General features: G+C 31.1%; 3 protein-coding genes across 3 annotated transcripts; all 3 read right to left on the bottom strand.

The window, feature by feature from the left end:
* Positions 1-5056: 5056 nt before the first annotated feature.
* LOC134253296 (nacrein-like protein) lies at positions 5057-10148 on the bottom strand. The gene is made up of 10 exons (XM_062735815.1): positions 9955-10148; positions 9525-9689; positions 8355-8539; positions 8077-8169; positions 7316-7409; positions 6613-6674; positions 5966-6086; positions 5575-5801; positions 5336-5413; positions 5057-5177 (listed from the first exon to the last, which is right to left on the bottom strand). The coding sequence occupies exons 1-10, from the start codon at positions 10103-10105 to the stop codon at positions 5139-5141; spliced, it is 1215 nt and encodes a 404-aa protein (XP_062591799.1). The 5' UTR covers positions 10106-10148; the 3' UTR covers positions 5057-5138.
* Positions 10149-12816: 2668 nt separating this feature from the next.
* On the bottom strand, positions 12817-19133 carry LOC134253482 (nacrein-like protein). Its single transcript, XM_062736005.1, has 9 exons — positions 18977-19133; positions 17045-17209; positions 16082-16317; positions 15318-15443; positions 15006-15092; positions 14641-14764; positions 14014-14243; positions 13848-13925; positions 12817-12914 (listed from the first exon to the last, which is right to left on the bottom strand). Exons 1-9 carry the CDS (start codon positions 19131-19133, stop codon positions 12882-12884), a joined length of 1236 nt encoding a protein of 411 aa, XP_062591989.1. The 3' UTR covers positions 12817-12881.
* Positions 19134-20169: 1036 nt separating this feature from the next.
* On the bottom strand, positions 20170-25742 carry LOC134254122 (cytochrome P450 4F8-like). Its single transcript, XM_062736674.1, has 11 exons — positions 25541-25742; positions 24655-24799; positions 24382-24563; positions 23913-24037; positions 23472-23537; positions 23043-23166; positions 22414-22543; positions 22208-22337; positions 21066-21347; positions 20863-20928; positions 20170-20541 (listed from the first exon to the last, which is right to left on the bottom strand). The coding sequence occupies exons 1-11, from the start codon at positions 25727-25729 to the stop codon at positions 20442-20444; spliced, it is 1539 nt and encodes a 512-aa protein (XP_062592658.1). The 5' UTR covers positions 25730-25742; the 3' UTR covers positions 20170-20441.
* Between the last annotated feature and the right edge of the window lie 148 nt (positions 25743-25890).

Below are 25890 nucleotides of genomic sequence, written 5' to 3'. Positions count from 1 at the left end.
GCATTTTCGTCAATATCTTTGTTTCGGGCGTAATTTATTTTTAGAATTTAATTTTTATATCCAAAAAAAAGTTTTAAAAATTTGAACAGTAATTTTAAAAGAATAACATTGCAATAAGGCTTTAAACTCACATCATCACAGAGATTTATGTAATTAATTATTATTGAACTTGTTTCTGGGTAATTTTGCGGTTTTCCTCTTTTTATGCAACTTCAATCATATCAATATTATTACTATACCTTAAACGGTTAATATTTGTTCAAAACATTCTCAGAATGTTTGTTTATTTTCTTAATATTTTGAAGCTAGTACAATGGACATGAAAAATTATTATTGCAAATTTTTCCACATAAGTCAGCCGTGTTCTACTCGTTTATACAACAAGATAAGCAGCAAGGACAAAACGGCAATGGGACACGCCTTTCGCCTGAATATTTTTCCTGATAAACATTTTTTGATTAAAATCAGAAGTAATCTAAGTTGACTATTTTTTTTCAAAACAGAAATTACATGACATTTTGAAAAAAAATATTAGAAAATAAAAATTTGTAATAACTTAAATTAATGTGTTGTTTTCTTGGTCAAAAGATGTGAAGTCAACATTTTTAGTACTTACTCGATTTGTGAATCTTGTGATTTTTCAAGTTAATTCTGAATTTTTTTTGCAGAACCTTAAAGTTAAAAATCTTAAATGCAATCGTTTTAAAAAAGTTCATGAAAGTTTTCAAGTCTATTCTTTTAATTTATGTTCAGTTATTTAGAGTCAATAACTTAAAATTATGCAGAAACTACGATAGTTTGTTTCTTTGTTGTTAAATGTCAATCTAGAGAATTTTTCAATCATATGGAGATGGTACTACTTGTCAGTGGAGAGCTGCAAATTTTGACCTACATGTATACTCAGCACTCAGGGTTATTGGTTAGTGAAGACTAAAGACGTTTTCGTGCCTGCATATGTTTATATGGTCTCATCCGAAAGATACATGCAGGTCTTCATTTCCCACAGTGGGATTTGAACCTGCAACAAACTACGGTAGTAGGAAATACATTATCATAGCATTCCTTCAACTTAAAATAGAAGTTTCTCTCTTGGTATAGAGTAATACCACAGAAATTAATATGCGCTTCCATAAATTTTATATCACAATGATTTAGTTTAAAGTACATTCCTTGCTTCATTAAATCTTAATATAAAAATAAAAGTAAACTTAGCAGCATAAAAAGGAGTCGCAATTTCATAGTGTCCAGTATTGCTAAATAATTTAGCGTTTTATCCTCTTTCCCTATTTAGACATCTTAGTGGTCAATTAGATCAAATCTATCATATGATGGAAACATAACTTCAGTCTAGTTTTTGTCTATAGCTATTCATTATGTTCCCCAAACGGAGTTTGGGAACATATTGTTTTTACTCGGTTTCTTATTATTATTATTATTATTAAGGTCTTCCGTCTTCAGCGGAAGACCTTCTTGTTATTCTTAGGTTTCTTTTTCACTTTTATTATTATTATTCTTTTTTTTCTTACCGATTTTGTGCACGCGATTTCTCAAAAACGACTCAATGGATTTCCATGAAACTTTCAGGACTTATGTAACATTACTTGAACCTTATGCATTTTTTTCCGATTTGATGACGTCACTTCCGGTTTGGAGATATTGTCGATTTTATGATTTTTGAAGGGTCAGATTGTCCGCAAACTTTCTCAATAATGGCTCAAGATAGAAACATGAAACTTTCAGGTATGATAGACCATAGTTTATAGATATGTATAGTGTATTTCATTTTTATCGGAAGTGCCGCACGTCGGCGCTCGCTATGGCCCGAAAATAGTCCTATCGTGAATTTCAAAATTTTTAACACCTTTTCTACGATATCTTTTTCCCTGGAAATATTTTGTTAAAATATATTGAACAAAAGAAGTGTAGAATTCCAAGATCTTTCAAATGATATCTCAAAAAAAGGGCTGGCCCCTAAAATGAAGGGCTCAGAGGGGCCGAAAGTTTTTTCTTTATATCTCAAAAAGTATTGAAAATTTGTAATACGCCAAAGAAGCAAAGTTGTTCAAAATGTCAAGCTTAATCTTTTGGAGTCGTCAGAATACGTCAGGCGTCGTCACTTCCGGCTAAACCGGAAATAGTCGAAAACGTGTATTTTTGCCATTCTTCACAAGTTTTGGGGTAACATATGTCTCTGGAAGCATAAAAATTAATTTTCCGTCCGTCGTCGTCACTTCCGGTCAAACCGGAAGTAGCAAAAATTGCTTATTTTTGCATTAATTAACATAGCTTTAGAGGATTCAAACCATTTTTAGGCATTATTTCTTATTTTTGTTAAAAATTAAAGCTACTTCCGGTCAAACAGGACGGAAGACCTACTCGTTGCTTTGCAACGAGCTTTGCTCTAGTTATTATTATTATTCTTTTTTTTCTTCTTTGTTCTCCGGTACTTTTTTGTCCGCGAGTGTTCTCAGAAACTGTTCACCCAACTAAGCTAAAACCTTTTTAGGGTTAATAGGTGTGTAGTGTAGGTGTGCGGAACGAAGGTCATTTTGCGCGCATACGCATGCACGTGCGTGCGCGTGAAATGAGTGAAATGACCGATATACTTAATATCGCTATAACTTTTACATTTTTTAATTAAATGATTTGAAACTCATTATATAAAGATATATTAATAGTGTAGATAATATGACACTGTCAAATTAGCACGAACTCACGCGCATGCACGTGCACTTCGCTCTGATTGGCTGAAACAAAAATCTCAATATCTTTTCTGTTTTTTTGACGAAATAATATGAAATTTAAAATATAGGCATACTTTAGGATGTTCTACAATATTGTGTATAAAAATTGTCATGAAAACACGCGCATGCACGTGCGCTGCAATCTGATTGGCTTAAACTTGAAATGGCTATAACTCCCTTATTTTTCAACCAAACAGGATGGGATTTAGAACATAGACAGATATAATAGACTCCTACAAGAAGGTATGGTCATCATGCACGTACGTGCATGTGCGCTTCGTTCTGATTGGCTGAAACAAAAATCTCAATATCTTTTTTGTTTTTTGACGAAATGCTATGAAATCTAAAATATATACATACTTTAGAATGTACTACAATATGATATACGTGTATAACAATTGTCATGAAAACACGCGCATGCACGTGTGCTGCAATCTTATTGGCTAAAACTGTAAATGGCTATAACTCCCTTGTTTTTCAACCAAACAGGATGGGATTTAGAACATAGTCAGACATAATAGACTCCTACAAGAAGGTATAGTCCTCATGCACATGCATGCACGTGAAATGAGTAATATTAAAATACACTTAAATGAGTGTATTTCCTAATACTTCTGGATTAATTGATTTGTTATTAAGTATATTAAAATATATATATAGTGTAGACAAGATGATGTGGTCATTACGCACATGCATTCAGATGAGCACGCGTGCAATGCTAAAATTTAAATACATTTTGTATTCTTCTGGGAAAACGTTGTTTAAGTCTAAATTGCATAAAGTGTGTCTTACTTAATAGCGCTTACAGGGAATACGGCACCCAAATGGAGTTGGGGAGCGTTTGGGGAACATCTGTAACGGTCCCCGTTACAATTAGCCCTAGTTATAAATTGTATTTCAAATTTATATCAGAAAAAAACTATTTTAAACCAGTTTTAAAAAACTTATAAATCGTTCTATCTTTTTAAAGATTATTTTAAAAATTGTTAAATGTTTAGTTTCAAGCAACAATATACAGGATTTTTTTTTATCAGTATTCCATTTTAATCTAGTTATTCTTCATGAAAATAAATTAAGAAGTAAGATAAAAATCTTGCTAACAGATGTATTTGTATTACAATGACGAATCAAAACATTGTGATCTTCTGACTGAAGAAGCAGCGCCATATTATGTTTTTACTACGATTTCAATGGTTAAGATACTAAATATTATTTTCATATACATGTACACTTCATATGATTAATTTTATAATTTGATAATTAATTGTTACTCTTTCTATTCTCTGTGTTAAAATTTCTTCATATCATGATCTGACATAAAAGTCATTTCTGGTAAAATAAGACACGCTTCATACCCGATGATATTTCCCCATTGAAACTGATCCTATAGCTCTTTATGAAAATCAGTGTTGGAAAAATGAAAGGACACGGTAGGGTTACGGCTGAATCTGGCCCTTTATTTTAATGTGAAAAATCAGAACACTGGTAAAATTGTGATTGTTTGCAGTTAAGAACTTTTAAAAATGATGCTTGCTTTAAAACCAGCATTTATTTGGATTTAAAGCTTACATGGAGACAACAAGAGGGTGTAAATTCTAGTGGATTTCATCATTTTTGAGACACTTTTCTCTTCGGGAAACATAGAGCACAAGCTTGCCTATCTGAAATTTTTACACATGAGATGTATCGGATACTAGTGTATAAAATATATCAATTTGGTAGGTAGGCAATCTTGTGCTTTTTGTTTTCTGAAACAAAATGTGCTGTAAAATCGATGAAAATTTGCATAAAAATGAGAAAATTCGGAAGTTGACCTATTTAATTACTTACCTCTCTGTGGACACATTCTAGAATCAATACTCATTTTGTGACAGGGTTAAAACAGGTTTTTATTTATAAACTGTTGCACAATTCTAGTGGACAATCAAAGGGTCTTACCCTATCTTGTCCTTTAGAGCAGAAGGTTTACTAGTTCTGAATATCAAGACAACAGAGCTTTAAAAATACTGGATCTAATAAGTCACACACAATGTTGAATAAATTCTATACAGCTCCTTTTCTGGAAAAGCATCTACTTCAGTCATAAATGTGGCTACTTATTTTATGTACATCTAGTATCCTAGTTATTAATGAGTGAAAATTAAAAAAAGTAAGCCAGTCAAAGTATTTGAATTGTTTATTAAAGAATATTAAGCACGTTCAAGAAAATCATAGTTATATCTTCTACATCGTAAACAGAAGGGAAAAAAAACCAACAAAATAAAGCAAAATCAAACAAACAAAAAATTTTAAAAGCGGGAGATGGATAATGTCACATCAAAGTCAAAGCATTTGATTGCAAATACACTCGAGGAAATTCCATTTTCAGTTTTTGTAAAGTTTGAGTTGAATTCTTCAATAATTGCTATATACGTGAACGTATCCACGGTTTCTCTGAAAAGAAAATAGAAACACATGTAAGTATAAACAAAATGTTGTCAACATATGCTTAAAAATTATTTCAACTTATGGACACAGGAATATGCATGTGCATCACTATAATGTTACGAGAAGAGCTTTACGCCTTAAAATAAGAAATATAAGGAACAAACCTGGATTGGTCTCCTAACACCCAACTTATAAAGAGGTTCTCCCTGAGAGTCTTCTATATACTGGAGACTTTGGAAAGCCTAGAAAATAAAGGTTCTTTTCAAATTAGTATGTGGTTATTTACATTGTTTAGGTAAATATGACACGTGTGCGAGTCAAGATTTTCAAATTTCCTTAAAGGACAAATTGCCTGAAAACTATAGAATTTACAAAAGACGAGATAATCATTATGTATGCTGACCTTCCTTGAGACGGTAACTGGACACTTATAGACAATCCATTGAACACTTTCGTAACAAGGTGGTGAAGTCAAAGATCCGGCGTATGTGTAGAACCTTTGATCATATGGAAGGACATCCGCAGGAGAAATTCCATAACTCACGTGATATCTATGATCATAGTATGTGTTTCTTTTGTAGCAATAGCGTTTAATGTAGTCATAGCGTGGTTTTCTGCCACATCGAAGATCTAAATAAAAACAAACACACTTTTTTTAACTTAATAAATTCTTTCACAACGGAAACTAAAAGGGTTGTCTTTTGAATCTGACACATGAATTTAATTTTTTGCTTTCTATTTTGTTCATTAAAACCGTGAGTACAAATTCACAAAAATCCAAAAGTAGCTCTCACCTTTTGGTCGATAGTCAGTAAAATGCTTGTGTTCAAGAGGATAATGCCTCTGGATCTTTGTAAAGTAATTCTCCATAAGGTAGCTCAAAGAGCGTGCATACTGGAATCTGCACTTCCCATACTATGAAAAGAAATTTGAAGAACTCGTTTACCTCAGTGTAATTAATATTTATTGGAACAATTTTTAAAAGTCATTTAAGCAAGAGAAAGATATGCACATAAAAGGACTGATATTTAAATCATATTTGAAATGATAAGATGATGTATGCAGCTAATTGTATTTTTTTTAACTAGGAAATGTAATGGTATGATAAGTTAGGCGTTGCAACAGAAATTTTGACAAAATTGATTATATAGTGTTGTGTTACCTGTCTTCCTCCATTTAAAATTATATAAACTAATTAACTGATGTAAAGACACTCGGAATTAATTGACCACTTTGAAACATCTGGAGGGTGTGTAGGTGTTGGAATTTAATAAGTCGAGGGTTATTTATAGTCGATAAAATTTTCTTAAATCCCATCAGTTTAAACTTTTTGTTACACCGCGAAATGTAATAACAACGCATAATTCAATAAAATTGTTTTTTTTTAATTTTGTTTTAAACAATGCTTTTAACTCTTTATATTTTTTTCTCAGTTTATTACCCCTTTGTAGTACTTCTTTCCAAGGAATCCATCTTTTCTATCTCTTGTTCTCTTTTTCCACCCTACAAGAGTATATGAGTTATAGATAACATTTTCAATGGTGAAATAAGGTATTGTATATATCAAAAAAATTATTTTTTCACTGCAAGAAGAAATAACGTTTAGTTACATTGTCCTTTCCTATACGAAAAGTGTTGTACATGCACCCCTGCTTGAAAGATCCAGTAACTAAGCCATCATAAAGGCTCAACTATCATCTATAGGTCCATGACACTGTGTTACAAAGAGGGCGACGACGGGGCGAAATCAACGGAAAGAAAATTAAACATGCAAATTCAATGATTTGAAGTTTAATACTAAATACATTTCCTCATGAAATTCAAACTTTTGGATTTGTAAATAAAAATTAACAGCATTGAAAAAATTGACCTGCTAAAATTTTGTAATTTTTGATAACAAACAGATTTCAAAACAACGAAGAATACCACGTATTTCAATTTGTGAACGTTAATTGGTTGTACAACCAAAACAACACAACTAAGAAAATATCTACCATTCCTCAGATTATGATAGAACACATAGATCAAAGATACCATAAAAACGGGATACGAAGAATCTCTTTACTATATCATGGCCAGTGTTTCTTCTTTGAGATATGTGTTGTACTAGTAATTTTTTATGTGAACATAAGTTTATTATTTACCGCGTCCATCGTCGTCATCATCGTCGTCATCATCATCATCATCATCATCATCATCGTCGTCATCATTTAAAGGCTGATAATAACCTTTGTCTACCTGTTAAAATAGATTGAGTATATCAAGATATAACTTTTGATTAATATTTTCAAATGCTTGTGCTTGCGTACGTTATGCATTTGATTGCAACTTATTTGAAGCAGGGGTAAAGCTTTTCATATGTTTGTTTAACGCCCCTTCGAAAATTATCACTCACAGTGAAAATCGTTTGCTGTGGGAGGGGTCTGCAAATTATGTTCTGATGTGCGTGGAATGCTAATATCACTAACATGCACTATATATGGTAAGCATATCTAGTAAGGAAAAATAGGATTTTTTAAAATAAAATCTTTAAAGGTATAACTCCTCCAGCACAATATTACTAACATGCACTATATATTGTAAGCATATTTAGTAAGCAAAAATAGGATTTTTAAAAATAAAATCTTTCAAGGTGTAACTTCTCCAGTTTGTTCAATAAATTATCAACACATGAACTAATTACGGAAGTTGAATTTTTGTGACTTGAGATAAAATCATCAAAAACTGTTTAACAAAGAGACAACCCCACCCTTGCTTTTAATATTTTATGCGTTTTGATTCGGTTTCAACGAAACATTAACCAAAACCCCTTATAAGAATATACGATTTTAAGAGTATTCCAAATCATATAACGGACAGACAGGTACAGTTATAACATAATACAGATATATAACATATTGTATACCTCAACCATGACCGCCATGACGACCAAACTGTCGGGATAAGAGAGGGCGTGGTTTAAGTCGGAATATTTACTGTCGTAAAATACCAGCTGGACCTGAAAAAGCATAGAGACTCAGATACATGCAAATAAAGTGTGCTCAGTTAATTTTGTTAAACATTTATCAAAGGGCACTTGATATGTTAAATTATGTGTATGCAACTCATTCCGGGTATTCGCAGACTAACATTATTTAAAATATACAAAATTTTATGAAATTATTTAAAAGTATTTTTTCTTACTTCCATTGGGTAGAAATAGTCGTCGATTGAGTGTTCCGATCCTCTGTATTCATCCTGGCCGGCATGCATCTCAAGCTGAGCAAATACATATTCCTTATATTTTAGTCGGCCAGGAACATTTGTCAAAATTACGTTATCTCCCCTCTTGTAGTAATCTAGCTTCACTTCAAAGTTCGGAGAGTGACCTGCAAACAGTAACATTTAATTGTAAGTTAACGTAATTACAAAGAATGGGCAAAATCCTGACATGATAGTACCTTGCTTGAAAGAAATGTATTTGTCCAGATATTGGTCTTTCAAAAACACGAGCAAACTAATTTTTATACGCTAATACTGTCTAGGAATTGAAATGATTCATCACTTTCTCTTGTGTTCCGGGGATATTAAATCCATAAGCAAGCTATAACAGTCTATCGTTGAGGATAAAAAAAATTTGTTTTCATTACGTATGTCATTAAGTTAAATCGTCAGCTTGCCATCAGTATCTTTCTCTAGAAAAAGCATCGTAATATAAAATACATGTCAACCTCTGCGGATTCTTTTATTTAGTGAATATATGCATGGAAACAATTTTTTTCAGTAAGAATGCGAATAATGTTAATTAATTAAATGACATCGGTAAACATACATAATGGATATGTCGAATTAAAGACCTCAACAAGAGACATCAACTGTCCCTGTAGAAGTTTTTGAACTAATTCTGCTTTGTATCAACTCAACAAGATATCTGCTATTAACTGGGCACAATGAAGTACCCATCAAAATTCCAACAGGTTATAGGAAGTGATATCTTTCCGTAGTTTTAAGTATCCTTGTCTGATTTACACAACATCCATGGAGCTTTATGTTGTTTGAATAAGGGCAATTAAATTGTACTGATACCAGTTTGAAATACATGTTGCTGCTTTTTGTGGTTGAATCAGAACTATAATTATATTACAAAAAAAAATGATTTCGCGAGAAGTAATTAACATCTAATCCCTTTAATTACCATTCAGGTTTAATAAATTTCTTGAGGGGGAATGTAAATTCTAAGTTCTACTTGTAACTATAGATAAAAAGTAAAATATTGTTTTCTAACTTCGACATATATTACTTTTAACCAACAATAAATGTTGAAAGTAAATGATTTTAAAGTATATATTTTAGTGAGATTTTCTGAATAATTACCATTGTTATAGATATAGGCGGGAACCCTTTTGTTGAAATTCTTTATCTGCACGTATCTATGTTGACGCTGTTTTGCCTTGTATGTGTCTATGTTGATTGGTGATTGTCTTCTGTCTGATCCACACATCGACCAACATTTGCTAATTCTGCACCAGTCATACGGTCCTAATCGCAAGAAAAGCAGAAATAATATGCTTGACATAAAATCATATTAGCGAATTAATTAAACTTTTTGCATCTATTAAGCATGAAAATAAAGTTCAAATAATAGGCAAAGCGAATCAGTTTCATTTCATTTATTTCTTTTTGTAAGACAATTGCTTGAAAACACATTCCATACTAGAACACACCTAATTCGTCAAAGAAAGTAAAGATCGAAAATTTAACTGCATATCTTTCACTTAGTTGATTTTAATATTTTTTCACTTACCTTCACAGACACCTTCTCTGTAGCTGAAATGAGCAGCATAGATATTGTCATAATAACAGGCGCCCTGAGTTGGCGGTCTTTTGCCGAGGTACCCTACACCGTATGCAGTTCCCAGAAACCCACATACAAATAATAGAACCAAGCCCGTCATGTTGAAATGTTTAAATTTTCAGTTAGAATTTTTTTCTTTTATAGAATTCAATGTGCATTGCACATGTTTACCAAATTTAAATTTAGATTTTTGTACGGATTTGAGAGTCATTGACAAAAACAGTGTATCCTAATCGTGAATGGAATGTATAAACTATTAGGATGTGAACCCGTTACTAGAGGTGAAATAGTGCGTTAAGTGTATTATTTTCACTTTCTCTAACGGTCATTGATAAATATAAGCATCTTAAGAGATGTACATGTTCTGTTGATAATTTTGGAGAATGCTTATTTAATTTTATCTTAACAAAAATATGCTAGTTAACTATAGAAAATCAAGTAAATCAGTTTTCAAAGTGATCTCCAGTGACATAGTTATTACAATAGTAAATCAAAGTTTTCAAATTCATCACTATAGTAAATCAACGTTTTCCCATAGTAAATCAAAGTTTCCATAGTTATCACCATTTTTAATCAAAGTTTTCATAGTTATCACTATATAGTAAATCAAAGTGTCAACGTGTTCACTATAGTTAAGTATAGTTAACTATTATAATAGTATTGTTTTGTTAGGGTAGCTGAAAGGTAACGCAAAGCAAATATTTTTATTCGTGTGATATTAGTATCAGTAACTTCTTTTAGACACGGAAGTTATAAATTCAAATTATATGTTATGCTTAACTCGAAGGTCATTTGAGGGCAAAAGTTACATATGTGCTATCAAATCTAACGAAAACGTGAAATATCTAAGAATAGCAATTGACAATTTTTTTTAAAAAATTATAACTCGTAAACGTGATTGTACTGTAGTTACATGGAATAGTCGACGGATTTTTCTGTTCATTCCCGATCATGACAAGGAGCACACGCCAGATGTGATCGGTTGGCAGGGGGTGCTTACTCCTTCATGGCCTCTGATCCTACTTCTGGTGTTTTCATCTTTCATTAAAACAACTTAAGGTATTTTTCAAAAGAAACGAAAATTGGTTGAATAAAAAATTGACATAAGCTTCTGTAACTAGTCTGTACTGTGTGATTTATAAGTTAGTGAAATATTTAAGAAAAAACTAAATGCATTTCAAAACAAATTGACGATTCATTTTAAAAAATGATAAGATAGCATTCTTAGTGTGTCTTTGGTATATAATCTTATAACGTGATATGATTTAGGGTTGATGTTGAAAATACAATTTTAGGCGTTTCAGAAAGTAATAAACATGATTCAAAATATTTCAAATAAAAAACAAAGAAAGTAGAAGAATTACACGCTTAGTTTGGACTTTCAGTAAGGCGTGGCATTCTCGACGCTACCTAATTAGCTTCTGAAATTTACACAGCTTCCCTTCACTGTTGAAATATACATGTGATAAAAATGCGGCCGAATGTCAACTGCTGTAGTAAATAGCCAATTAAAAGTTCTCTCACGGCACAGAGGTGGGGCATAAGTCGTCTGATCGTTGTCAACAACAATTTTAAGTTCCTATGTTATTAATTTCGTAACCTATAAGAATCTACTAGTATTCTCCATTACGTAGCGCCGAGAAAGTCACGCCCTACTGAAAGTCCAAAGATAGGGTAAAATACTCCTAAAACTATGTTTTGTTAATATGCCATCTGTTTCATACTGAGCATTTATTGTCGACAGAATTTTAAAACAGTACTACGGTATTGACATTTTTTCCTGTGCATAAAAATGCATAATAAACAGAATAAATTCTAATACGAGTATGACAATTCAGTTTCAGTGAAAACCGTTCGTTATCTCCATATATTTCATTATTTTTTTCATAAGCACTGAAATCGCAAAAACAAGCCGTCTTTTTTGTTTACACTTTTCAAAGGAACAAATTATCTATCAATACAAGTTCAAAACACAGGCCACTCCACTGCAATCTTAGTATTGGAGCGACTCAGATGTCAACCAAAGATGTAACAGGTTACTAGTAATTCATACTTACATTTTTTTTTATCGTTTAAAAAATCTTGAATTTGAAGTCATATTAAATTCGCGTCTCCATATGAGTGAAAAATTCTCGAGAGGGACATTAAACATCATACAATCAATCATATAAACTTCATTTAACTTCGATCCGTTAGTCATTTTTTATTTATAACTGACACAATGTTCCAAATTATCAAATTTTGATGTCCACTATGAGATACAAATCTGAGGAAGAACACACCCCAAACTGAAAGAAAATATATAACCGGACTCTATTCATCCACTCAATTCTACCTTCTATGTTTTGTTGTGTTGACATTCGCAGGTACGATAAGGCTTCCCAGAGAATATTGTAGTGTACTCTGTGTATGCACTTCTCTGACCTACAAATGTATGACGTCATAATTGAAAATAACGTCAAGTCACTGCAGGAAGAATTCCATTTTATAAAGAAGAAATATATCATGCCCCCCCCCCAAAAAAAACCCCACACCAACCAATTAAAAAGGAAATAAGCTCCATAACAAGTGTGCAACTTTACATATCAATTTATATTATTTTCCATCATTTTGCCGTTAGCAAAACACGAGAAAATTAGCGTGTTTTATTTCCTCCCATCAAGACGGAATTTTTGTTATTAAAATGATTTTATTCGAGTAGATAAAACATATTTTGATAATATTTGCATAAAATATGCATGTTATATTTTTTCTCCTTATAAAACAATACAAAAAATGTCATTGATCAAATTTTTATTTCTCAATTTGTACCATCATTCAAAACCATGTACAGAAATTGTCTTTTCTCACATACAATGCTCAGAATGAAATATAGCTCAGAAGTTTTTGCTGATATTTATATGATTTCTCTGAAAAAGGAAGAATGACGAGGAAATATTAATTTTTTTTAATGATTTGCCATTAGTAATGAGAAGACTTTATAATTTGGTGAAAAAACTACAACTTTATAAATCAAGTTTAATGCTAAAAGCATTAAAGAGGAAACAATTACACATAACATATTCTTTTCTGCTAACGGTCGAATGTACAATAACCTTTCACAATCATATTTTCAAGGAAATTATAATACATGTACATAGTACTTAAAGTACTTATGAATGCATTTTTTATTTTTCACTTAATATTTTGCATGAATTGATATAACTTTGAAAGATTTCATTTAAGGACAGATGATACAAACAAAAATGGATGCCTGGATTGGTATATATTTTTTGACCTAATGTCATTGAAAATAATGCAAATAATAAATTTCTAGAATATATTTTTAGAATTTGTAAACCTTCTGTGATGTTCAAAATCCTGCCTCTCTGAAACCATCCTTATTCATCTATACAAATATTTTTCACTTAAAATCTCATTTTTGTGAAAATTTGAATAAAAAAATAAAAACTACGCATTGACATGTTGTCATTTTACTCATTAAAACATGACTAGGTTGTTAATTTCATATCTTTTGACAACAGTTTGATTGTATCATCTGTCCTTAACGGATTTTAAATTAATATATAATACTTCGAAGTAACTTTTCATCATTAAATTTTTAAAGAAATTTGATCTCATTGCTTTATTGGTATGAAGAGACCCTTTGCTCTATGTACTCCACAAAATATTCAAATTACATACTACTATACAATATTCCAAAGATAAATATTCTTCTTCAGTCTTCATAAATCCCCCCTCTCCCAGAGAATAAGTAATTTTTATGTTCTAGTACACGTTGTTATTGAAAAAAAGATATTTTTGAGAAGATTTATATGTACTTCGATCAAGCAATATCATACCTGAAGTGGTCTCCGTACACCATACGTTTGAAGAGGGTCGTTGTGGGAATCCTTAACCAACTTTAAGTTCTCGAATGCCTACAAATCAATTATAATGTATCAAAATACATCTGCATCTGCTTAATTAAAATATAATTATAAAGAATTCTGCATGAATAACACATACTCTTTTCGACACTTTAATTGGACATTTGAAGACAATCCATTGAACAGTTTCGTAACATGGCGGTGTGGTCAAAGACCCAGCGTACGTGTAGAACCTTTGATCATATGGAAGGACATCTGTTGGTGAAATCCCACAATCCACCTGCACATGCTCCTCAAGGTCAGGGTTATTCTTCATACAATTACTGTAGAAGAAGTCTAAATCTGGCGTGTCTCCACACTCATACAAGGCTAAATTTATTTGGTGATAAAAAAGAAAAATAACTGTGAAACGACACTGAGGATAGTTGCACAAAATATGTAAAATTTGAAGATTTAGAAATCAAAAAGTCTAAGCTTGCTCCGTTTTAAGCACATACATTTATGTGTTTTTGAAGATTCAAGCAATACTATCATGTAACATTTACATTAACTAGAAGGGACAACTTTTTAAAGTTTAGCTTATATGGTGTATTTATGTTTTTCCTGCATATAAATATTGGTTTTTATTAAATCGAGATCAATAACATTGCTTTATTTTAGAAATTAAAAAAAATTCTGTAAATCGTTCATGTTTTCATCTGGCGATATAATTTCTTCGATAAAATATAATAATACATCCAAGTTACACTTAAAATAAGCAACTCACGATAATCAGAATCCTCTTTTATGAAATCTTCTGGCGCAATCGGATTATGTTCCCGAATTTCCTCGTAGTATTTTTCCATGAGATAACTTAAGGTTTTTGCAAATCTCACCTTGCACTTTGAATGCTTTTTTTATTAATGAAAAAAAAACTATTAAAGTAAGACGAATTAGACGATACAAACGATTTTTTTAATATCCTTTATCACAAAACTGTGGAAGTGCCATTTTAATATTTCCATTCTTTTTGATATTATTTCTTCCTTTTGTTTTTATTTAAACACCATGCATCGAAATGCACGTGTCCAAGAAAGCTACAATTTGATAAAAAAAAACTTTCTGAACCATTTAAAGAGATTTCATTCTTACTCCATTATAACACTTTTTACTGTACTCATCTTCATTTTTATCTTCATTGTTTGATGAACAATCACGGCTGTACGTGTACCTTCGATCCTACAATAAAGATTTCCTAAAAGTACATTACACCGATATCTAAAGGAATCAAAAACTAGTTAACCCAAATCGATGCTTTTCAGAAAATAGCAGTTTTTTTATCATGTACTTAGTATAGTTATTAGTCTTTTAGAAGATAGTGCCTTGGGATTTAATGGAAATGACTGATTTAGTTGCTTTTTCTAATCCTAAACTGATTAAAATCTTAATTAGCTGTTAGAATACCTTCCGACCATCCTCTTTTTCATCATTATATTCGTCCTCTGTTTCTTCATCCCCTTCTTTCTCGTCATTATCATCATCACGGTCATCATCATCATCATCATCATCATCATTATCATCATCTTTCACCTTTGGTACAGAAAAAGAGGAAAAATCTTAGCTCGAAGATAAGATTTAGGGGAAAAAATTGAGATGAAATGATTATGTGATTTTAAATGAAAAATATCAGCTATAGAATAAATATATTCTATTTTAATACGCAACGATTGTTACCTTTAAAAATTATTTTTAAGCAATTATTTTTTTTTGTTATTAACTCTACTTTAAGCCCTATTTCAGAACATTCATCAATTTGTTTAAAAAGAAAAAAAAATGCATACTTTATGAGATTCATTGTGCATTACACTGACCTTAACTTTCTATTAAATGTTTATTTTAAAACAAATCGCTTGGCAAGCCATCAGTGAGTCATTAACTTGTTTGTTATATTGCACCAGCTTGTTCTGTTTCTAAAACTAAATTTCATTTTTGCATAATTTCTTTATTTCTTACTTTTATCATCACACCTATTACAACAAGACTGCCAGGTACTGGTTTCGCCATAGAAATATTAGTATATGTCCTATCATAGAAAACCATGTGTCCCTGAAAGGTGACAAATTAATAATTTACATTATTGTCTAAGAAAGTGTTATCAATGTAAAGTATAATTGAATCTTTTCCTAAATAGTATCGGTTTGATTTAATTCAAATTGATTGGATCGTACCTCCATAGGATAGAATTTGTTATCGATGCTGTGTTCCGATCCTTCGTGGTTGTTCACTTTTGAACCTGAGAGGTCGCGATTTTTGGTTCTTGTATCTGTCTCCCTCTGCTTCCCAACATGGATATGAAGCTGTGCAAAGATGAACTGCTTGTTTCCCCTGTAGGGAACATTGGTCAAGATAATATTGTTGAACCAGCTAACTTTGTCTACGTGAACATCAAAGTGGGGAGAGTGTCCTGTAAATGAAATTAAATGAAAAGCAACATGTTATTTCATGAATAACGAATTACATATAAATAATAAGCCCATGAGTTATGTTACACCAAAACACTTTCGTTATATTCAAATCATATTTATGAAGATTTTTTTAAATGATGATAAATTCTGTTATGTATTTTCAGTAAGATGTTTCTTATTTTTTAACTTTTTTTTCTTCCGATTTAAAAACCACGGAACATGTCATGTTTGATTAACATAAATGTCATGTTTTCTTTCAACAGTTGACACGCTGTATTAATCTTTGAGTGATACAACATTACTCTGCCCTGATATTAATTTTAAATTTTAAAAATTCTAAAAATATGCCAAACAAAATTAAGTAAATCCCATTTTAATTCCGGCAGCTCCCGATGAAAACAAATCCACTTGTTAATACGCTTAAGGTACATAATAATTATAAAGGTTGCAAATAAATGCTTTACTTGTGCCTCAAATTTTCACATCCTGTCAAATACCGAATATGAAAAAGAAGTACACATTCAATTCTATGATCACTTGCAAAAATTTAGAATGCATTCAAACTTTTAAAAATTTAAAGATTAGAAAGATAAAATAGCTTATGTGTAAGACGATATTTTCTGCACTCTGGATTGATTTACAATAAATTTAGGAATAAATTTACGAACATTTGTTTAAAAAAGAACGTATATTTAAAGTCAGTATCTCTGCCTGTTTATAACCTACCATTATTAGAAATGATTGCAGGAACTCTTTTATGCTTGTTCCACAACTGAATGTTATCAAAATATTCTCTCTTAGCTTGATGGGTGTCAATGTTTATTGGAGACTGCCTGTGTTCCGACCCACAAGTCGACCAACATTCGTGTACCTCGCACCATTTAGATGGACCTGTAAAGAAGCTTCTTTATATAAAATGATTGTGTTAAACATATAGGATACACATGTCAGTGGCTGATGTTACATATACATTATTCATGAAACAAATACATATACATTAAGTCCCTGACTGTAGTGCTACTGACTCTCATCTTATAAGCAATAATTTTTTTCCAAGAAACAAACTCTCTTTGACAAAAGAAAATGCTTTTTCGACTAGTTGTGGTACTAGTAAATGCATTTATTCTAAATACCATGTTCTTCTGAACTGCTGTATTTATTTAAAAAGACAAGATTGACATTATTTGGAACAAATCCGTCTTGTATGTGCTATTTGGCGAAAAAAACAAGCTCAATGTAGTCAGAGGAGTGTTTTATCCTAGGAATGAAATCCAAATTAATATTAAGATAAATATTAATTTCCCATCAACAGAGGATAACAAGATGCTGGAATTTACGATATCAAAGTTGTGTTTGGAGAAAAAGTCTTCTAATCATCTGTTTGAATTGGTGTATGCACTCATTGTGCCCCTTTATAAGCCGACTTGATATGTTCCTTGAAGTAGATACTAGTATATTAAAAATTTTCTTATTGGAAGAAAACTTTGATATGACTTAAACTCGATATTCAGATATTTCAATGACGTTTTATCAATTTTAAAACAATTGTTATATCCACTCATCTGTTTACTCGATTTTTCCCAAAGCACCTGAATTAAAAGATATGCTCTAGACACCAGTCGATATGTTATATACCTGAAACATTAATGCAGTTATGTTTCAACAGGCTTTTGAGTTTGCAATTTAAGCAAATAAGCAATCTTCGGATACGATACAAATGAAAATTATCGTAATAAATAAGAAAATATACATTACAAATAAGAAATTACATAATGCAAATTAAAAATATGGAAAAACAAATAAATCCAAGTAAAAAGATGATTTTTTTACAATACAATTGAAAAAATACTATAAGAATGTAACATCATATTATTAAAAGTAAAAAAAAAATAACCATAAACGAAAAATTATACTAAACAAAAGAAAAATTATTGCATTGCCAATGAAAAAAACCCAAAGCAAATAAAGAATTATACACAAAATACATAAAAATGGAAAATAAAACAATGACATATAGGGAGATAATAATCAGCATTCAAACTTAAAAGTTCACTAATGTAAGCCAGAAGCAGAGCAAACAGGCACATTCTAAAATATGAAAGGTTGGATCAGCTGCCATAGAGAAGTGAGCATCCCCTGCCGACCTGCCACATCCGCAGTATGTCATGATTGTCAATTCAGTGTGTAAATAATGGTCTAACAATATGAATAAAAAACGTATGATAGCATTTAAATTAATGGTAGATTATATTTGCTGAAAAGGTCATTGTATCGACTAAAAGACTTATAAAAATGGAAAATAAAATGGAAAACTTTACAATGTAGATGGTAAACATCGAAAATTGAAACGTTTTTTCATTATATATGTAACTTTCAAACTTTTGAAAAATGGTTATATGTATAATATCATGTTCTTCGTTTCTTATCCATCTTTTTTGTGCATACTACGTGTAGTCATTTGTATCATAAAAATACATACTAATAACACAAGGCAAAGTTAATGATAAAGAGGACTAGAAATCTTGATAATATTTATGCTTGTATTTTTGCAAACTATAGCAATGCTCTTTTTGGGGTTTTAGAAAAGTAGAAAATTGTTAATTTCTATTTTAAAGTAATTATTTAAGAATTAATTTGAATATTGATATAATGACATACCCTCACAGTCATTTCTGTCGTAGCTGAAGTGGGCAGAATTGATGTTTTGGTAGTGACACTGTCCCTGTGATGCTGGACGCTTCCCAATGTATCCTGCTGTTTGAATTTCCCCAATTAAACACAGCCCCAGAACAACAGGTAAATAAAAACGCCCCATTATCACCGCGCTTAAACGTGGACAAAATGCAGCTCTTATATAAAGTTTCATAACCACTTGTCTAATATATTTTTAATTATAAAAGGAAAGAAAATTCATTTTGTTAAAACTAAATTTGACAAGCAGAAGATGAACATGGCGCAACTGTTGTTAGAAAAATATTTCTGATCAAAAATTGTTAAAATTGATCGTTATAGCGTTTGAAAAATGCTTGCATTAAAATCTTTTTTTTACTAAGCAGATTGACGTAATATTCCATTTTTGTCGCTTTGAAATTTTAAGATTTTAAAATGCATTCTATTAATAACGTTATCAAATAAGAACAATGGTTGCTTTTTTTTCAAAATTTTAAAGTTTGAAGCAGAATGCATGTAAAATACTTAAATAAATTAATTTCTTTTTACAAGTAGAGTAAACCAATGAAAAGCAATAGAAAATTAATTGCAAATTTCATATCCACCCGAAGAGACTTAACAGTTAAAAAATAGTTGCTAGACATTACATGTTTCCTTTTTTTCTGTGTTGTAGAGCTGTTCAATATAAAAACTTATGAAGTAAAAATGTAAATAAATAGGGTTTAGAAGCATAATTTTAGTGCTAAATGTTTTCGTTTATATCTGTTTTGTTTTTATACATCTGAACCTTTTCTTTGTCTTTTGGACGAGACACAGAGTGTGCCTATTTGACATTTATAATTTTTTGTGCTCTTTGAAAGTTTTAATGCTTTATATGAAAATTCCATGGGATGCATGTACCTTGTACCCATTTAATAGATTCTACATCTCAGTGTTGTAGGTTTTTGTGCTTTTTTATTTAGATTCTATCATTATTGATACATTTAAATCTTAGCGAGTAACCGAGACAAACCCCCCTCCCCCTTAATTTTATTTTTTATTCAAACTTTTGAATATGACGTATCATATTCATGAAAAGAATATATATATATGCAATATTTATTTCAGAATACATTCTCCTTGAAGAAAAAATTATTTTATTAATATTCAAAAAGATTACAAGAAATACACAATTGGTTGACAATACAATTTGTATGTATGTTATTTATAATGTGCATTGTACATGAATTTTATTTATGTATTTCCAATTTTTATTTTGACTAGAATACCTTAGCACCACTTATTTCATAATTCCTGTAGATGATTGACAAATTCAACAATATTCTGTTTTCATAAAACTTCCCAGTTTTGTGCTTCATATTGCATTTGATCACTGAGGTTTAAGAGTTTTCTAATGGAGAGGTGTCTTAAAACACTTTATTTAAAAATAACATGAATGTCTTGCACGTTTCATTCATCTCGAATGAACATATAACTTGATTCCATCTGTGGGCCGCATAACAGCAGCTATCACCTTTTCCACATGGTGTTCTTTGTCCAGTGTAAAAGATAACCTAAAAATAAATATCTAGAATACAAATGCTGAAATATACATAGTAGAACTGAATAGGATTACCAATTTTATTTAATAAATCTATAAAACATGATCTTGCTGATGACAAAATAAAAATCTAACGCATGGTCGTTAAAAAGTTCCTTGCTATAGGCTATTGTCTGAGTGAGGTATTAAAAATTAGTATTAATCAATCAGATGATAGGAAAGGTGAATGCTTTTTAAAGAAAGAAAAACAACTAATTTTTGGTTCTTGAATACAGTTTGACTTTATGAAGGTTTAATCACACACTATCTATTCCTGCTAGACAAAGATACTCACTTTTGCAAAAGTGTCGCTAAAACTATTTTTTCCTCGTTCATTGCAAAGTTTTGGCCAATGCAATTTCTGAAGAAAACAAATGAAATGAAATGAAAGATGAGTTAATTGTTATTTCAATTTCTACATGAGCACAGCAAATAAAAATGAATTCTAGAAACTTTTTATATTAAGTTTTAAGTCATTCTATAGTCTCAAACACAAACCTAGGTCCTGCAGAAAATGGACAAAATGCAAACGGATCTCTTCCTTCTGAATGTTCTTTAGTGAACCTCTCAGGTTTGAATTCCATGTGATCTTTCCCCCAGACTGTTGGGTTGTGATGCAGTGAGTAGAAGTTTAGGAGTATTATGCTACCTGTGGGAATTTCACACTCATCTACCTGGATTGGCTGGCTGTTAACTCTAGAGACCCCAGGGACAGGGGTGTGAAGCCTCATTCCCTCTTTTATACAAAGAGTAAGATATTTCAGTTTCCCTAAGTCTTCCCTGACAATAAAAACAATATTAATGATTAAGACTATAAAGTGATATTTTTCAAGTTGAGCAACTTTCTTTCTGAAATTCCTTGAATTCCTTGAATCTGTCCTCCTAACTGTTTCCTGTTGAAAGAATATAAGCCCAAATTTGACAATGTGTGATGCCTTTCAAAAAGTTTTATATATCTTTTTTTCTCCAAAATCTTAAATAAATATCAATACCTAGAATTTTTTCTGAAAAATCTCTATTTTATCCAACTTATTTTATTGATTAAATTTTTTGAAGGGTATATGTACATATTTATAGAACATATTTTAAGGTTTTATTTTACTTCTCTCTTTAATGAATTATAAGAATCTCATAAATTGTATGCATTTTATTCTCCCTTTTGATTCGTCCAAATATAAATTAATTAAGTGTTAAATAATCAACAAACAAATGTGCCATAAACAGGATGCAGCTCGCTAGCTCTTAATTTTCAATATATAAATAATCTAAAGATACCTGCCAATTCCAAATCATCTACAGAAGATTCCATTTGTATATAGTCCATTTTTTTTTTTACAAAATGTTCTTAATACACAGTGTACCTACTACCTAACTTGATATTCAAAGAACCGAGCGAGCTTAGATAAACGCCCAACCCTGCGAACTGCTATTTATACCAACAAATCACGTGACCCTAATTTCGAACACGCGACAACTACGGCCGCACATAAGTATAATTATTATACAAACGCCTTTCCTGCAATGTATGGAAAGAAACAAAACTGTAAACCTAACCATTTGGAGTTTTTTTTTTAATTAAATCAATTCAAATATTTAATAAATATTTCAAGATATCTGGAAATAAAAGAAAGATTAATTACCATTCGAGTTCCCCAGACTTGGTTTCACTAACAACCCTGTCAATTTCCTCCTGACAGCGTTTTTGATGCTCGGGATGCTCAGCCAATGAATATAGAATCCACGAGATGGCACTAGCCGTAGTATCATGTCCTGCAGATAAAATGTGTCAGATATAGGATACTTTAACTATGATCTGACCAAACTGGAAAAATTGAATACCACTCACCCTCAAATAAGAACGTGTCCACTTCGTTACGGATGTCTTCTTTTGTCAACCCCTCTCCATTTTCATCCTTAGCCGTTAAAAGTATATCAAGAAAGTCCAGATACTTTTTGGATGACAAGTCCTTGTTTTCCTATCCAGAAATTAAAATTCTTAAGGAAAAAAGGTAAAGGGTATAAAGGGTAACATTTACTACAATAAGATATGAATTAATCTTTAAGTGGTAAATACATGTACGTTTCGATTTCCTCGTTTGCATAAAGTATTTAGAATAAATTTAAATTATTTAAAATAAAAGAAGCTGATTAAATGTTAAAAATGCCAAGTTCAGCAAATAATATTCATTAAGAACCTTGTCAAAATTTCCGTTGAAAACTTTCCTGTAGACATATAAACATGAACAATAGATAGATTCGCAAATGGATTTATAAATGCTAGTATTTTTTGTTTCTAAATTCATGGCATGATTTTGAAAAATTAGCTTTTCATTTCTGCCCTTGTACATCTAGATGGACCCAATTGGTTCCCATTTAAATAGGATCAGTCTTAAGACTTCTAATCCAATTACGCTTTTTGGGAACAATTGAGTTGAAGTAATTATCAATCCCAACCCTACGAAAATGTTGACATACTATTTCTCGACGTCGCTTGTTTATAATATCTTCTGCCACCTTATGAACATAGTCACAATTTTCCTTGAACTTTCGTCCTTGTTTCGTTCTGTAGAATATGAAATCTGAATGCAGCCAAGGCGACCTGCAAGACGATACAGGATGTATTAAATAAAAAATATGTATGAATATGCACATATTTACGTCATAGTGTATAGCTAAAAAAATATCTGGAGCAGGCATCAATATCGATTTTAAAAAGATACGATATACTGACTGTAAGCTTAGAAACTATACGGAGTGATGCATTTGGATAAGCAAAGAGAGCTGCCTTTATGTACTAGTACACAGACAGTCAGCTTCACAAAATGATACATGTGCAATTACCACAGAGAGTTGACTAAAATAATTAATTCAGAATGTACCTATATGATTATGAAAAAAACTTACTTATTTCTCAGAAGCCATTGTATAGCTATCTCTTGAACTGCAGTTACGTAAGGATGAGTGTTCCCTCTGTTAAACAAAACCAGATTATATAATTCGTCTTCGTTTTGGAATTTCCTCTAAATAAATTTCTTCTGTTGTACACAATTTGTAAAGGTAAAGTTGTATTTAATTTAACATTCAAAGCTGAATAGACTTTTGTTTTTACTAAATAAAAAATTTAATACTTTTCCTTTTTGGATTTATTTTGCTGTGAGCTAATCAAGCCCCCTTTAAGGTTACTTTAACGATTATCATGCCTCTATGTTATATATTCCTTGCTACATGATTATACTTAACAATAGAAAAGAGTGTTGTTTTATGTTAAAAAACAAATTCGAAATCAGAATATCTATTTCAGAAATCATTTTATTTCGAATAAAAATTAATGATTCTTAAAGACACCTTATTTCCTGACAGTCTGTTTTGTAAGAGAAGGCGCATCTGAGTATGATGTCCAACGTACAGGAGCTTACAAGATTGTAAATTTCAATACTTTTTCCCGTATCACTCTGTTGCATGAGGTTTCTCTAGCGGACAATAAAATAGCAGAGCACATTGAAAAAATCTTGTGAAGAGAGCTATACATGTATACCTGCTGTCTGATCTATATGTTTCATATCATAATAATGTTCAATTCGAAAAAAAAATTACAGTATCAGAAATCTCAGAAATATTGAAATGTTACAATTAAGAAATCTATGCCTATGTCCTGCTAGACTTCATGTAAATTAAATTTTAGTTAACCAGTATTTGGGTTAAAAGGATCATATCGAATAAGACCTTAGAGCAAACTTTTATAAACATAATCATATGATCTTCTTGGAAAAAATTACACTGTATATACTTTAAAATGTTATCTTTAGTACATTACCATTAATAACTCTGCACAGCTTTTATAGATTTTCACGTAGGGTCTCAAAATGTCAAAATGAAAGGCAGGTGTAAGCATGCGCCTTGATCGCCTCCATTTTCTGCCACTGGAAATCAGAAGTCCCTCCCCAAGCCAAGGTAAACCGTGTCTGTAAGGCTCACCAAAACCGACAGGTTTAGGATCTGGAATGTACGTTTATCCAGTATTTGATATCTATCAGTCATAAACATTCTAAAGTAATCTAATTTAATTTGTGTAGCATGTTCCAGGTACCTGAAGTGACGAGAACTTTTTTGATAGATTCTGGGTGATGAAGAATTACGCGAACCCTGGTTGGTCCAACCCATGTAATGAACATTTTTGGAAATTGTGCAGTCCATTCCAAAATTTTGTCTAATCTAGAGGTTTTGCCTGCAAACTTAACACAATATTTTGAAACCATCAAGTTTTTTTTTTATTTCCAATGTTCTGAAATATATCACATAAAACAGAATCTATGCATAATATAGTATATGTCCCTGAAGCGACAGATGAAGAAAATTAATGCAAAAATCAGTTTGATGATAATCTTTCCCAACACTGCTTCATGTATATCAAATCATTTAATTCAAGTGTCACTTTATCATTATGCTTGTTAAACCACATGCATCAAAGTTTAGGAATGTGTTTGACTGGCATATAATCTTGAAGTCAAGCAGGTAAGGTAGAACTCTTACCTGTGTGATTAAATAAAAACAGCGGATTAAGTGCGTATAAACCTCTATCTACTGTAACCACACTATATCTAATGTTTACGTGATGAATCAAAAGGTCACTAAGGAGGACAGACATAGGGAATGTTGTTATTGCTTTTATAAATTAAGTAACAAAACGTTTGCATTTATCAATATGAAATTTAATTTAATTTTATTTAATTTGGATTGTCACTGTCATGTACAAGTTAACATGGTAACAACTTCTGTGCAATTAAAATTTCCAAAGTCGATCTATAGTAAATAAATCCAGATCGAAAGAACTAGTTCAGCTATTTAAAAGTCTACTAGAGTATTCAGTGAAATATTAATTACATAATAAGGAAATCGATATTCAATTTTTAAAATGAAATAAGATAAATATTATAATACAATGAACAATTTAAATACAATAAAATAAAACTTACTATAAGTATATGACCGAATAACCAATGCCTTTCCTTTACCGGTTCTGGGAATCCCCTGAATGAATTCCAGAGATAGACAAGACCTTTGATATATTTAGTTGTAATTATGGCTAAGTAAGTTAATATCAGTACCAATAGGATATTTGTCCATTTTCCGCTCAGTAATTCACGTGCTTGTAATATCTCCATCTTCAGCAAGTATGATAAAGTATGGTGTGTCGTTAAAGTAAAATTTCAGTGGTACATGCATTTGTGTTCATGATGTATAACTTTATTTTTTTTAAATGTATGCGCATCTTAGGCATGCGATGCATTAAATCCTATAAACAGCCATTCTGCCTCATTTTGTC

This window comes from Saccostrea cucullata, unplaced genomic scaffold (assembly GCF_032062105.1).
Source record: "Saccostrea cucullata isolate Sc308-1 unplaced genomic scaffold, CSIRO_AGI_Scuc_v1 ctg319, whole genome shotgun sequence".
Classification (NCBI taxonomy): Eukaryota; Metazoa; Mollusca; class Bivalvia; order Ostreida; family Ostreidae; genus Saccostrea; species Saccostrea cuccullata.
Note: the sequence above shows the minus strand (reverse complement) of the source record. Positions and strands in the feature narration are given on the sequence as shown.

Coding starts and splice junctions, on each gene's coding strand:
- LOC134253482 (XM_062736005.1), bottom strand. CDS start 19,133: ATGGGGCGTTTTTATTTACCTGTTGTTCTGGGGCTGTGTTTAATTGGG. Junction 15,093..15,317: donor AAAAAGAGGATGGTCGGAAG/GTATTCTAACAG, acceptor TCTTTATTGTAG/GATCGAAGGTACACGTACAG. Junction 14,244..14,640: donor AAAAGAGGATTCTGATTATC/GTGAGTTGCTTA, acceptor AAATAAATTTAG/CCTTGTATGAGTGTGGAGAC.
- LOC134253296 (XM_062735815.1), bottom strand. CDS start 10,105: ATGACGGGCTTGGTTCTATTATTTGTATGTGGGTTTCTGGGAACTGCA. Junction 5,802..5,965: donor TACTGACTATCGACCAAAAG/GTGAGAGCTACT, acceptor GTTTTTATTTAG/ATCTTCGATGTGGCAGAAAA. Junction 5,414..5,574: donor CAGTTACCGTCTCAAGGAAG/GTCAGCATACAT, acceptor TTTATTTTCTAG/GCTTTCCAAAGTCTCCAGTA.
- LOC134254122 (XM_062736674.1), bottom strand. CDS start 25,729: ATGGAGATATTACAAGCACGTGAATTACTGAGCGGAAAATGGACAAAT. Junction 24,038..24,381: donor GCTGTGCAGAGTTATTAATG/GTAATGTACTAA, acceptor ATTGTCCGCTAG/AGAAACCTCATGCAACAGAG. Junction 21,348..22,207: donor AAGTCTGGGGAACTCGAATG/GTAATTAATCTT, acceptor TTTTATTGTCAG/GGAAGACTTAGGGAAACTGA.